The sequence below is a fragment of the Vicia villosa genome, unplaced genomic scaffold, assembly GCF_029867415.1.
Source record: "Vicia villosa cultivar HV-30 ecotype Madison, WI unplaced genomic scaffold, Vvil1.0 ctg.001865F_1_1, whole genome shotgun sequence".
Taxonomy (NCBI): domain Eukaryota; kingdom Viridiplantae; phylum Streptophyta; class Magnoliopsida; order Fabales; family Fabaceae; genus Vicia; species Vicia villosa.
Genome location: NW_026705756.1, coordinates 72,625 through 86,461, shown reverse-complemented (window position 1 = coordinate 86,461; position 13,837 = coordinate 72,625). Strand labels below are relative to the sequence as shown.

Genomic DNA, 13,837 nt, shown 5'->3' with positions numbered 1-13,837 from the left:
GAACGTTTTAGAGAGAATCTACTTACCTTCAAGGGTAAGTATGATGCTGATGGGCGCAGGCTTGAATCAAGGAGATTGAAAGAATCTTTCATGTGATGAATTACTTTGAGGGCTAGAAGGTACGATACGATACATATATGCTGGCAGCTGGCTGAAGAGGCTGATGACTGGTGTCTTAGCACTCGTCAGAGATTGGAAACTGCATGTGAAGTGATTGCTTAGACTGTGTTTAGTAGAGATTTTTGAGGAAGTATTTTCTAAAGGATGTTCACGGGAAGAAGGAAATCGAGTTCCTTGAGCTGAAACAAGGGAACTTGACTATTATTGAATATTTTCTAAAGGTTGTCCAAACCCTAGGCCCCAAAAGGCCTATATAAATACCTCTCCCTCAAAGTCCCTCAAAGGGAGAAGACAGATCTTAATCCATACAGATCACCCCCATGTAAACTTATACTTAAGTACATCATTCATCTGTACCCTTTCACATCGTGTGAGTAGGTCTTCTAAAACACCACAAAATACCATAATACAGGACTTCTCACTTCCGTGGGCATGTCCTAACTACCATATAACCTAATGTACCTACTAAGGCCTCTAAGTATCTCTACCCTTCGTAGGGAAAACACACATGTACACCTGTACTTTTTTACTAGTATAAGTATCAAGCCAAAATTCAAGATTACCCTCATCACTCTTGATTAGTTGGCGGATGGATCCAAAAAGATGTTTAGATTGTAACATTTAACTTATTTTGTGCTTCCCTTGTGTGATCCAAATTTTTTATTTTTTTTACTCTTTTTTATATTAAGGGTTGAGTACCCTTGTACTCCTCGTTAATGCAATTCTTTGCTTATAATTTTTTTCTTTATGTTAGAAAATGTGATGATTGGAGAACAAATTTAAATGCAATTATCCTTCAATTTCTAACGTAGTAAATTTGGTCATAGTGTAGCAATCACAATTTTCAACCAATAATCATGCTATACGCAACTTTGAACTTAATTTGATGAAATGCATAATGATGTAAACGTTTTATGACAATATCTATTTATTGGAATGAAAAAACCTTAATAAACTAACTTATTAATTTCAAACATATAAGTTAAAGGATTCCTTATATATTTGGACTTAATTAAAATTACATATACTTTTGTATATATCACCTCCATGAACAATTTCTTTTGGGCATTCTATTCAATTAACTTCATGCTGAAATTCCATAGTTTCTTTGCTAAATCAGTGTCTTTTCCCTGAGAGCTTGGTTCAACCATATTATTATCAGAAAAATATTTTCCACTAATTCCTTTCACTTTTGGGTTCAATGCTACATAGCATGTTGTTGCTGCTCCCTACAAAATGATAATCAATGCATTTCACAAAAAGAAAATAATCAATGATATTGAATATATTAAACTGTGTTGAAATACCTGTTGAACACTTTTAATTACAAATTCCCCAAGCACATTTAGTAAACCTGTATTATTCAAGCAGAAACTTAACAATATAACTTTGCAACTTTCACAATCTGAACTATATGCGATGTGTACCACTGACACCTCTAAAAAAAGGTGTCTTCGTGTCTGTGTCGGTATCGGAGACCTGCACCGATATTTATGATTATGTTTAATTTATTTATTTTTTTAATTATTACCCGTGTCAATGTGTCAGTGTTGGATTCTTGTTCAGGGTTTCCGCGATTCATATGCAACTTTCAAAACAACTAGAACTATGAATGCTAAAAATGTGATAGTATTTACCTTTTGGGATAGTTTGACCAACCTCAGGACTTACAATGTTGGTGAAGATAGCCCCTGGATGAAGAGAATTTGCAGTAATATTAGCCCCATCTTCCTGATCCAGATGCAATAATTCATAATAAATATATCAGTATTTTAAATCACAAATTAAATAAAATAAAAGCAACTATTAGTTAGTGTTGCCCCCATAAATGTTAGAAACAACATACCTTGAGATGTCTTGCAAGTTCATTTACATGCAAAATGTTAGCAAGCTTAGACTGACCATATGCTTTCCATCTATCATAACTGCCCACAAGGAAGCCAGAATATCATGAAGTTCTTCTTACCAAATAAAAGACAGTCTTTTAGGGTATGCAAGGAAGACTAGCCCAAAACTTGTCGTGATCAAACCGTGGCAAAATAAAGCCTCATAAAATATCATCACAGTTACATCATGATTAAATAAAGTCTATTAATTTTGTCATATACACTTCGACTAACCAATACAAAGTCTCTAAAAATCTGAGACGGGCTCTGACAACATAGAGACTACCATGTCTTACCTTGATTCATCATTAATTTTATCAAAAATAATTTCTTCGGGATATGTATAATTGTGACCATCAGATGACACATTAACAATTCTTCCTTCTTTATTGCTTTCATATGATGTTTTCTTCATAGTGTCTAACAAAAGGTTTGTCAAAAGAAAATGACCTGTGGAGCAAATGATAAATATAAATAAATAAATATTGGTTTAACTGATAAATATTTTAATGTTGGAAAATATGAGATAGTTTTTACCTACCTAAATGATTTGTAGCAAACTGTAGTTCAATGTCATCTTTCGACAATGTGAAAACAGGTGCACAAATTCCTGCGTTGTTTCTTAGAATCACAATAAATAACCAGAAAAATATTACTACTCATGTATTTCCTTGAATAATCATGATTAAGAATAGTGCATGCAATACTACATTTCTTACATAAGAATGTTCAATGGAAGATCAGATGAACTGAAGTCTGATGCAAATCTTCTAACAGATGCCATTGAACTGAGATCTAACTCCATAACATCAACTTTTGCTGTTGGAATCTCCTTGAGTATTTCTTCTTTGATATTTTTTCCAGCAATAAGGTTTCTTACTCCCATAATCACATGAACACCACGCAAGGCAAGAACTCGTGCAGTCTCAGTGCCAATGCCATTGGTTGTTCCTGTAACAAAAATGTGTCATTAACAAAAATATTTGGTCCTACACAAATTATGTAAATAGAAAATTTAAAAAAAAAATCATCTTTGTAAGTATTAATTTAATGTGTTTTGTTTTCTAAAAGATAGGAGGTTAAATATGTTGTCAATGATAAAAATTAGTTGAGGACCCGCCAATAACTATTAATAATTATTTTTTTTAATTTCAAATGATTGTGATAACTAGCTAGTGTAAAATTTGTTACTATGTAATGGATACAATAACTATTTCAAATAGTATTAAATAAACGTGTGGAAAGTAGCTTTAAAATGCATAAAAGTTTAAGTAGAATAAAAGAAAAAATGAGTGTTTAAAATAATTTACAAATTGAGGTATTAATTTATAAAATAATTTTTTTATAGTCCATAGAATCGTAACTTATAGAAATGTATCTCGTTCGACTTTCTACATGAGTATAAGTATTGTCTATGGTTGACTTGTTATATTTTGTTTCTCGCTGTACTTCGTTGACTCTATCCTTATGTGCACAAAATTATTAGCTTGTAGTTACACAATCTTCACCCTCTCTATTTACCATTGCTCTTAACAAAGACCATTGTCATCAATTCCAATCATAATGCTCTACATTATTTTGAGTAAGTCTCAAGTTTTGACGACCACCGTAGAAAGTAGCCTTGTGAAAGATTTGTTTGACTCATGTTCGATTGTGTTTATACTCTTCTGACTCATTATCGACCGAGGAACCTTCGACTAACCCTAAAATTTCCCATCGACCAATTTTGATTGATGCTAATTATTTTTAGGTGTAAACAAAAGTCTTGCTGTGTTGATTTATTGACTAACTTTCAGGCATGGGAGGTTGCAGTGTAGCCGTTATAAACTCTATAACGATTTGAGAAATCTTGTCGGTTTAAGTATCCCTTATAATGTATAATTGATTTGGAAATCCTTCTACTTGAAAATTCTTTCTTTTATCAAAATTTTAAGTCGAGCATCCTATTTCTCCAAAATTCGTGTTTTCCTTCTTTTCAATCGTATTCTCTGAACAAGTTCCCTATTCTCTATTTCTATTTCACTTTTTATGAGAAAACTATGGATGTTTCTCCTTAAAATTAAAACCTTTTCGGAGCTTTTTCCTTTGTTCAAGACAATGTAACCCTTCGTTCTTGTATTGACGATGTGGCATATAGAGATTTATTCCTTGAATATACCGATTATAGGTTTCCAGTCGCTTACGATTGGCTTACTACTAAAGTGTGTCTGAGGGAATTCCTAACACATCATCATACATAAGTTGATTATCTAAGTTTTATTTGCAGGGTTTAAGATGCTAAAGGATGCATATGGAATTGATGAGGTATCTATAAGATGATCATGATTTTACAAGAATACAAATCGATGTTGAGCATCCTTTTTTATTTCTTGGGTATTGGTTGTAAGTGCTAACTCCCTCATTTTTCCTCAGGATATGGTTACCCTTACTCTTCTTAATGTGTTTGGCTTTCGTGTCCTTGTGGTTAAGGCTCATGCGGCCCAAGATACTCATATTCCTCCTCATAGATTTTGTTCCATTCTAGCCAAAGACTTGAGACTCATTGCTTTGCATCGGCCAGAGACCTAATAGCACGAGGCCCATTACCTAGCTACACCGACAAGCCTAAGGTATAATTATCTTCATAAAGTATTCTAAGGTATAAATTCTCTAATCTCCACTTTCGCTACCAACTATCTTGAACCCTAAATTGACTTGGCATTGGAGTGTTAATCACGCACTTACCACCCTTAAGTCCATCGTATCAGAGATAACAACATCGATTATCAGCACCGATGTCTCTAGTTCTAGAAGCATTGTGATCGCAACCTTCACTCCACAGTGTCGCATCTGCGAATTAAATAGGAAGCTTCATTCTGTCGTAGTTTCTACAGTCATCACCATTTCAGGTTCCACAATGTAACATGTTTTAATTCTTAAAGGGAATTTCCAATTATGTTGCATTCATGCAACGTAACATTGGAACCACATATATTGTTACAAAAGAAGAGAAAAAAAATGTTTATGATATTTTAGCTTAGAATATAATTTGTTTATACTAGTTATGTAACAATTAATCAAGCATTACAATTATATGTTGTCTTATTGCAATCTGACCAAAACATAATTTGAGGTTTTTCTTTTGTCTTTATTATATATTTCCTTTCATATGATCTTGGTTCGAGTAAATTGAAAATCATAAGTAAAGAGTGTGAATGAACCTTAATGGTTCCTCTAGATTTTCTTCCTATTATATTTCAAAGAGTTTTTGGAAGGAATCTAATCCAATCTTGATTCCTGAGATAATAAGCAAGAGGGAGAGTACTAACTCATTTTTCAAGTAGTGATGACTAAACATATTCTGTCATGATTCAATTATCTTCATTGATCCATATTTTGTTCGATTGGATCCTAGTTATATGAAAATAGTGTGAACCATTTTGGATGTTTGATGCTAGGAAGATAGTTCTTTCTCCCGAATCTCAGGCACTCGTAAAAGAGATTTGGTCAAAAAAGTTAGTAGGTCGAGACTTTTTAGGTGGTATTAATCCAAAGATCATAAAAATAAGACTCTAACAAAGTACCATAAGGTACGGTGTACTTATGTAAAATATGGAACATCGTAAGATATAATGTATTAATATGAAATACAGCAAACTACAAGATATAGTGTGTCTAGTAGGCTTGTTCAAGTTGCATCCTACGCAAGAGATTCTATAAGTAGAACCCATGTGCTGAAGTATTTGAGACTTAACCAAATTCAGTTTGAGAAACCCTAGCCACCTCTCTCTCTCTCTCTCTCTCTCTCTCTCTCTCTCTCTCTCTCTCTCTCTCTCTCTCTCTCTCTCTCTCTCTCTCTCTCTCTCTATCTATCTATCTATCTATCTATCTATCTATCTATCTATCTATCTATCTATCTATCTATCTATCTCTCTCTCTCTCACTCACTCAATTAGTAGAGGTGTTGCTATTCGTTCAACGCTCATGACCTTGTTTGATTCTGCATCAATAGTTATTCACCATGAGGTAATCATTTTGTTACTAATCATCCTTATTCTCGAGGATTGACTTAAGAGAAAATTTGTTGAGTATTTTAATTGAGATTTCTCTTCAGGGAGATTACTTCACTTATGAAAAAATACTCATAAATAAATCTCTTTAGAAATAAATTGAAAATGCCCCTTATATATATAAAAAAAATTCTAGAAAAGAGAATGGAAATTGACTATAAAAATAGAAAACAAGAAAAATAATCTCTAAATTTGTGTAATGATAAATTTCAGCCACATGTTAGAAAATTAATAAGAAAAACTCCATTTACTTTTCTAACAAGTACTAATTTTCAAATGAGTCATGCTAACACGTGTCCTTAGGACACATGTTAAAGACACTATAATTAAAAAAATTTAAATGTAATAAAGTCGTGTTTCCTATATATATATATATATATATATATATATATATATATATATATATATATATATATATATATATATATATATATGGCAATGCTAATACACACCCACTTACAAATTAGAAGGTGTGCATTAGCATCTATAACCAAGTTATAACATGTTTTTTGAGATACAGTATAAAAGATATTTATTAAAGTTTTTTTCAAAATAAATTTATAAAATAATATTGAATACTACAAAAACAAAAATTTAATATTGAATGTGAAATACAGCACACAAAAAATTATTTTCATTTTTTAATTCTTTTAAAGAAATTTAATTGAAAAAATGGAATACTACAAAACAAAATTTAAAAGAAAAGATTTTTATACTTTTTTTCTTGAAATACAACACACGCAAAATTATTTTCATTTTATTAATGAAACTCTAGACAAATTAATCCAACACAAATAATAACTTAAAAAGATTAATCATTAAATTGTCAAATTGAATACTCAATTTTGGTTACCAAATATTTCTATTTAACAATTTTCATTAATTTTTTTTAGTATTCAATTTTTCTAAAAGTTACTTTGAAATTTTAAAAAATTATTTTTAATTAATAACTAGATCATAAAATTTAATTTAATAACTTGATTATAAAATTAATATTTTTAGAAATTGATTATTAAAATACAAAAATATAACATGAAAAATAAAGTATTTTAAATTCTATTTTTTATATAACAATCATTAATATAAATATAAACAAACTCAAATTTAAATAGTTATGAAGAAAGACAAAGATTTTTATTGGTCCATTCAAAAAGGTGTATCATGCTAAGTGTTTTAAAAACCGGACCGGACATCAAATTAGTGAGGATATTGGGTCACTGGTTTATTGGTCGAATTACTGGGTCACTGGTAGAACGACATGTCTGAACCGGGTTAAACCGCATAACTCGGTTGAATAGACCGGTCGTTATAACAAAATTATATAGGTATAAAACTTGTTGAACCGGGTGATTCAGTCTCTACAAAATATAACAAGCACTTAAATTTTATGAAAATATCATATTGAAAATAAATTCTCAAGTTAATAATTTAAATTCAAATTTTAAACATAAGTATCACACATAATAAAATAATAAAATAGTATAAAATTACATAGTATAATTGCAAACAAAGTTAATTGCAACATAATCTAATTGATTAATTTATAACAAAATAATTCCATTGTTTACTAAATTTAATTTAAGAAAGGAAAAACTGTTTAAATATTGGGATCTCCTTCTTTAATATCAATCATCGGTAACAAAATCAACCGCATCTACAAATTTTTTTATTTTATTTCTTTTATCTTTTATTTTAATTTTTCATTAAAAATAATTAAAATGACGTCGATTTATTTTTTAAAATTAAAAAAAGCATTTAAACTGTCGGTTCTGGAAAAATCATCGATTTTCCTGGTTTTAGCGGTTTAAATCAATTTTGACCGGTTCACACCGGTTCGATGACATTTTCGATCAAACTATTGAATCAGACCGATTACCTATCCGGTTCCCGATTCAACCGATCCGACCGGCCGGTCTGATCCGATTTTTAAAACACTGATCATGCTAATACGCACCTTCTAATTTGTAAGTGAGTGTGTATTAGCATTTTATATATATATATATATATATATATATATATATATATATATATATATATATATATATATATATATATATATATATATATATATATATATATATATATATATATATATATATATATATATTAGAAATCAAGACATATGCTATAAACTAAAACACTACAAATTAACTTCATATTATAAACTTGTAACATTAGTGTTCAAACAATTTTCTAATTAATCATCCCCAAGATATAGTCCGTCATATTCTCTGACTCAAATTTGATTAATACTTAAACCAACAACATAATTAAAATCAAAATGAAGCAATTTCAAATGATAGTAGCCGCATGAAAAGGAAGGAAGCAGGAAGAAACCTGTGATAATCGCAGTAAGTCCAGTTCCATCAATCCCATGAGTAACCTCTTCTGCAGTGGAAGATAAAGAAAAGCCAGAAGCACTCATGATGATTCTCTCTCTATCTCCCTTGCGATGAAGAGTGATTGTAGATAACGTAACATGTTTGTACTACAACTTCTTGTATATAGAAAGTACCATTGCTCTTTGATTGGTCCACGTATCTGGTTTCTTCTTCTTCTTGGATTATCCATTTCCATTCGGTTTCTTTTGTTTGCTTTCCATTTGTCTCTCTACCTCTGCCGGCTTAATACGTATATCATCTTATCTTATGAGTTTAGTTAAGTCACGAAAATGAGTTTGTTTAAGTAATACATCATCATCAAGTTGTAGAAAACATATATAATGTCCCCTAAGAAATTCAAGATGCTAATTTATACTTTTTTTTTTAAAGCAAGGATCTAATATTGTTTAAAAGTTGGAGTTTCTTCGGTTTTGGATCCTCTCCTTCACCATTTTTTCTCCAAATTTCTCCTTCACATTTTTGTCTCTTTCTCTCTCTAATATTTTCTCTCTTCTATTTTATTTATCACCAGCGGGATACCCGTGCTATCGCACGGGGTCGTTTGGGTTTAATATTACGTGGATAAGATCTATCTTATAAAGTTATTCCGTATATAGGTAAACAATACTCATATTAATTGGATGACTATCGGAATAAAAATTAAACATATAGTATGTTAAATAATAGTTAACGATCTAAGAGCTAATAATACATCCAAATTTTAGCTCTTTAACTAAAACAATAATTACACGTCGCAATATGTCATTTGTCAGTTTTTAAATTTGTTTTACGGGTTATAAACATTCACATAATCACAAATATAAACAAAAAATATGTAGCAACTTTTATGCATTGATTAAAGTAATATAACAACACTATACTTATTTGATCCAATATAAAAATACTTAGAACCCTTTTATAAAACACTTATTTGATCCAACGCTGGGTAAAATAATTTTATAAAAATAATTAGTAGATTTTACTTGTTTATTAAAATATTTGTAACTTGTTTTCGTTTATAAAAATAATTGTATCACCAATATACTTTTTCGGATTTATAAAAATATTTTTAACTTATTCACGTTTATAAATATATTGTATTAATAGTAGACTTTCCCAGTTTATAAAGTTATTTGATATTTATTTTCGTTTATAAAAATAATTGTATCAACAATAGTCTTTTTTTCGTTTATAAAAAAAATTGTATCAACAATAGACTATTTTTGTTTATAAAAATATTTGTAACTTATTCCCGTTTATTACATAAATTGTATCTATAGTTGATTATTCTCGTTTATGCAAATATTTGTAATTTATTCCGGTTTATAAAATCAACTGTATCAACATTATTTTAATTTGTGAATACATTTATCTATTGAGAAATTATTATTTAATATTGGAGAATAATAATTTTAATAATACATTCAGTTTTGCTTTAATATAAATGTATTATAGATAATAAAAAACTATATTATTAAATAATAATATAATATTTATTATTGTAGATATCATTACGAAAAAAATAAAAAATTAGATATAAGAATGACAAAAAATAAATTATAATATTAAATATTAATTTTAATAATACATTCAGTTTTGCTTTAATATAAGTTTATTATAGATAATAAAAAATTACATTATTAAATAATAGTATAATATTTATTATTGTAGATATCAGTACGAAAAAAATAAAAAATTAGATATAAGAATGTCAAAAAATAATTTATAATATTAAATAATAATTTAACATTTATTATTGTAGATATTAGTAGAAAAATCACAAAGTAGATCTAAGAATATCAAAAGAGAAAACGAAAGAAAAGAGAGAGTCAAATCGTTTTTATTGATTACTAAGTTTTTATTCTTAATAATATTTTTATTATTTCTTCTTTATTTAATTTATTTAATTTGATAATTTATTTGTAGTGTAATTTAGAATGGCTCAACTAAATAGTGGCTCAATTTTTTACATTGATTGTAGTGTAATTTAGAATGACTCAATTAAATGGTGGCTCAATAAATGTCAGAATAATTTGAATTTGAAAAAATACATTAAATGGTGGCTCAATAAATGTCAATAAATTGTATCAACAATACACTATTTTGGTTTATAAAAATATTTGTAACTTATTCCCGTTTATCATCAATTGTATCAATAATTGACTATTCCCATTTATGCAAATATTTGTAATTTATTCCAGTTTATAAAATCAACTGTATCAACATTATTTTAATTTGTGAATACATTTATTTATTGTGAAATTATGATTAATATTGGAGAATAATAATTTTAATAATACATTTAGTTTTGCTTTAATATAAATTTATTATAGATAATAAAAAATTACATTATTAAATAATAATATAATATTTATTATTGTAGATATCAGTACGAAAAAAATAAAAAATTAGATATAAGAATGTCAAAAAATAAATTATAATATTTAATAATAATTTTAATAATACATTCAGTTTTGCTTTAATATAAATTTATTATAGATAATAAAAAATTACATTATTAAATAATAGTATAATATTTATTATTGTAGATATCAGTACGAAAAAATAAAAATTTATATATAAGAATGTCAAGAAATAAATTATAATATTAAATAATAATTTAACATTTATTATTGTAGATATTAGTAGAAAAATCACAAAGTAGATCTAAGAATATCGAAAGAGAAAACGAAAGAAAAGAGAGAGTCAAATCGTTTTTATTGATTACTAAGTTTTTATTCTTAATAATATTTTATTATTTCTTCTTTATTTAATTTATTTAATTTGACAATTTATTTGTAGTGTAATTTAGAATGACTCAACTAAATAGTGGCTCAGTTTTTCACATTGATTGTAGTGTAATTTAGAATGGCTCAATTAAATGGTGGCTAAGAATAATTTAAATTTGAAAAAATAAATTAAATGGTGGCTCAATAAATGTCAATAAATTGTATCAACAATAGACTATTTTTGTTTATAAAAATATTTGTAACTTATTCCCGTTTATTACATCAATTGTATCAATAGTTGACTATTCCCGTTTATGCAAATATTTGTAATTTATTCCGGTTTACAAAATCAACTGTATCAACATTATTTTAATTTGTGAATCAACTGGACCAAGGAAGAGTATGAAGTTATAAGCTAGTAACAAACCCTTGCTGTCGCATGGGTCTCGTATGGTTTTCATACCGCATGATCTAATAATGTTGATCAGTATATAATAAACCGTACAATTGATTCTCTAACTTCAATTATATAAAACATTAGCAAAAGAAAGATTTAACAGATGCACATTAAAATGAACAGTCTGCAACTGCTATCTCATAGATGCGGTCACATATACCCGTTAATTCATTTCATGCATTCATTTGGTTAACATACGTATACTTATAATATATAATCATGAGTTTATAAAAATTATTGTAACTTACTTTCGTTTGTAAGAGTAATTATATCAATATTTAGATTTGTTCTCGTTTATAAGTGTCTTGAAACTATGACAATTTATAAAAAAATATTTTAACTTATTCATGTTAAAAACAAATGCATCAATAGTTGAATTTTTTTTTTCGTTTATACAAATATTTGTAACTTATTCTTATTTATAAAAGTTATTCTAACTTATTTATGTTTCTAAAAATAATTGTGAAAATAAATATTTATCGTATCATCTTAAATTTATTTATTCAATAGTGGTAAATATATGTCTCATAAGTTTCTACCTATTATCATTAAAGTTTTATGATTAACATTTATCATTAAATTTTTATGAATACTATTTAACATTTTTTATCATGATAACAATTATAAAGTTAATTTGTAAAAATTCTTACATATTTTAGTTATTTCATAAGTCTAAAATAATTACTAAATTTCAATTGATTTTATTTTATTTGATTACCATTTCTATAAAAATTTAAATAATTTTAAAATATATTTTATTTTAAATAAGGAACTAACTAATTATAAAATAATTTTTATTCTTATATTTTTATAATGATAATTTGTAATTCAATAATAATGATTTCACTAAATAATTAAATTTCATAAAGTATAGGTTAAATGATAATTTGACATTATTGTAATTATCATTTAATTACCTAAAATATTTAAGGAAATCAAAAAATTGAATTTAAAGCTTAAAAAATTACATTCCCGTGTATGCATTTAAAACAACTTTTCATGTTAAAAATATTTTAACTAATTCAAGCTAAAAAAAATTGTATTAATATTTGAATTTATAAAATTATTTATTTTAGTAATTTATAAGTTTAAAAAAAATTACAAATATCTCTATTGATTTTGTTTTTTTATTAACTTTTTCCTGAAAAACTAAATAATTAAAAAATATTTTTTATTTCAAGTAAAAAATCTAAATTTTATTCAAAAAAATTTAATAATAAAAAACAAATTAGTAGTATTAAACACCTAAAAACAAAATTGAATTTCAAACTAAACAACTGGTGTCCCGTATCTTTATTAAAAAAAACTTTTTATCTTCTTAATCTTTTAACTTAATTTTCAAATTAATTGTAAAAATTAATTAAAAAAACTTTTTATCTCCCTTGTGACCTTTCAATCTTTCAAATTAATTGCATTCAACAGTGAACTTTATACATGACCTCCCTTCAAATTAATTTCATTGAACAACGAAAAATTAAATTTCAATTGAAAAATTAAAAAGATATTTTAATAGCAATGAAAACAAAAAAAATAAAATATATCCATAAAATCAGAAAAATAGATTATATTTTCATTTTCAATTAAATGTAAAAGGAAACAAAATATTCGCAAAATCTCTCATTAAATGAAAGAAAAAAACTGAACATCAAAATCTTCATCGCTCTCAAAATCGATTTAAATCCCTCGTATTTCTTAACAATTCAGAAAATCGAGAATTATTTGTTCCATCAACTTAAGATGGATTGATACACAGATTGATTAAATTTCAGAACACAGTTCTAAGGATATAGAAGCAAACTTTACATTTCTCTTTTAATTTACTCAATCCTAACATCATTAACCAACTTTGTGCCATTCCACTTTGTGCCATTCCATGCGTTTAAAACATTTAATGGATATCCTCCTGCAATTATCCTCCTGCAATTTTGAAAAAGTAAATCAGTTTCACATAAAAAAACTATACATCCCAACAATATTCTCTAATCTTCTAATCTTCCTTATTGAGGATCTACACGAATAGTGAACCTTCTTGTAAAGTTTCCTTATATATGGAAAGAGTTTGGTATTTTCTAGTTCACCTTCAATCAATGTCTACAAAAATTGATAAAAAAAAAAAGCCATCATTGGCTCGCATCCGACTGCAAAGTACAAGTAAGGTGGTTTTTTAATGTTAAATTCATATGTATAAGCAAATCAAAGAAATGTAAATAAAAAA

The 13,837-nt window shown here is 27.1% G+C and overlaps 1 protein-coding gene across 1 annotated transcript; it reads right to left on the bottom strand.

The window, feature by feature from the left end:
• Positions 1–1,047: 1,047 nt before the first annotated feature.
• Positions 1,048–8,631, bottom strand: LOC131636946 (short-chain dehydrogenase TIC 32, chloroplastic-like). Its single transcript, XM_058907525.1, has 8 exons — positions 8,393–8,631; positions 2,726–2,957; positions 2,548–2,627; positions 2,303–2,456; positions 1,967–2,045; positions 1,758–1,851; positions 1,428–1,474; positions 1,048–1,349 (listed from the first exon to the last, which is right to left on the bottom strand). Exons 1-8 carry the CDS (start codon positions 8,478–8,480, stop codon positions 1,191–1,193), a joined length of 933 nt encoding a protein of 310 aa, XP_058763508.1. The 5' UTR covers positions 8,481–8,631; the 3' UTR covers positions 1,048–1,190.
• Positions 8,632–13,837: the final 5,206 nt, after the last annotated feature.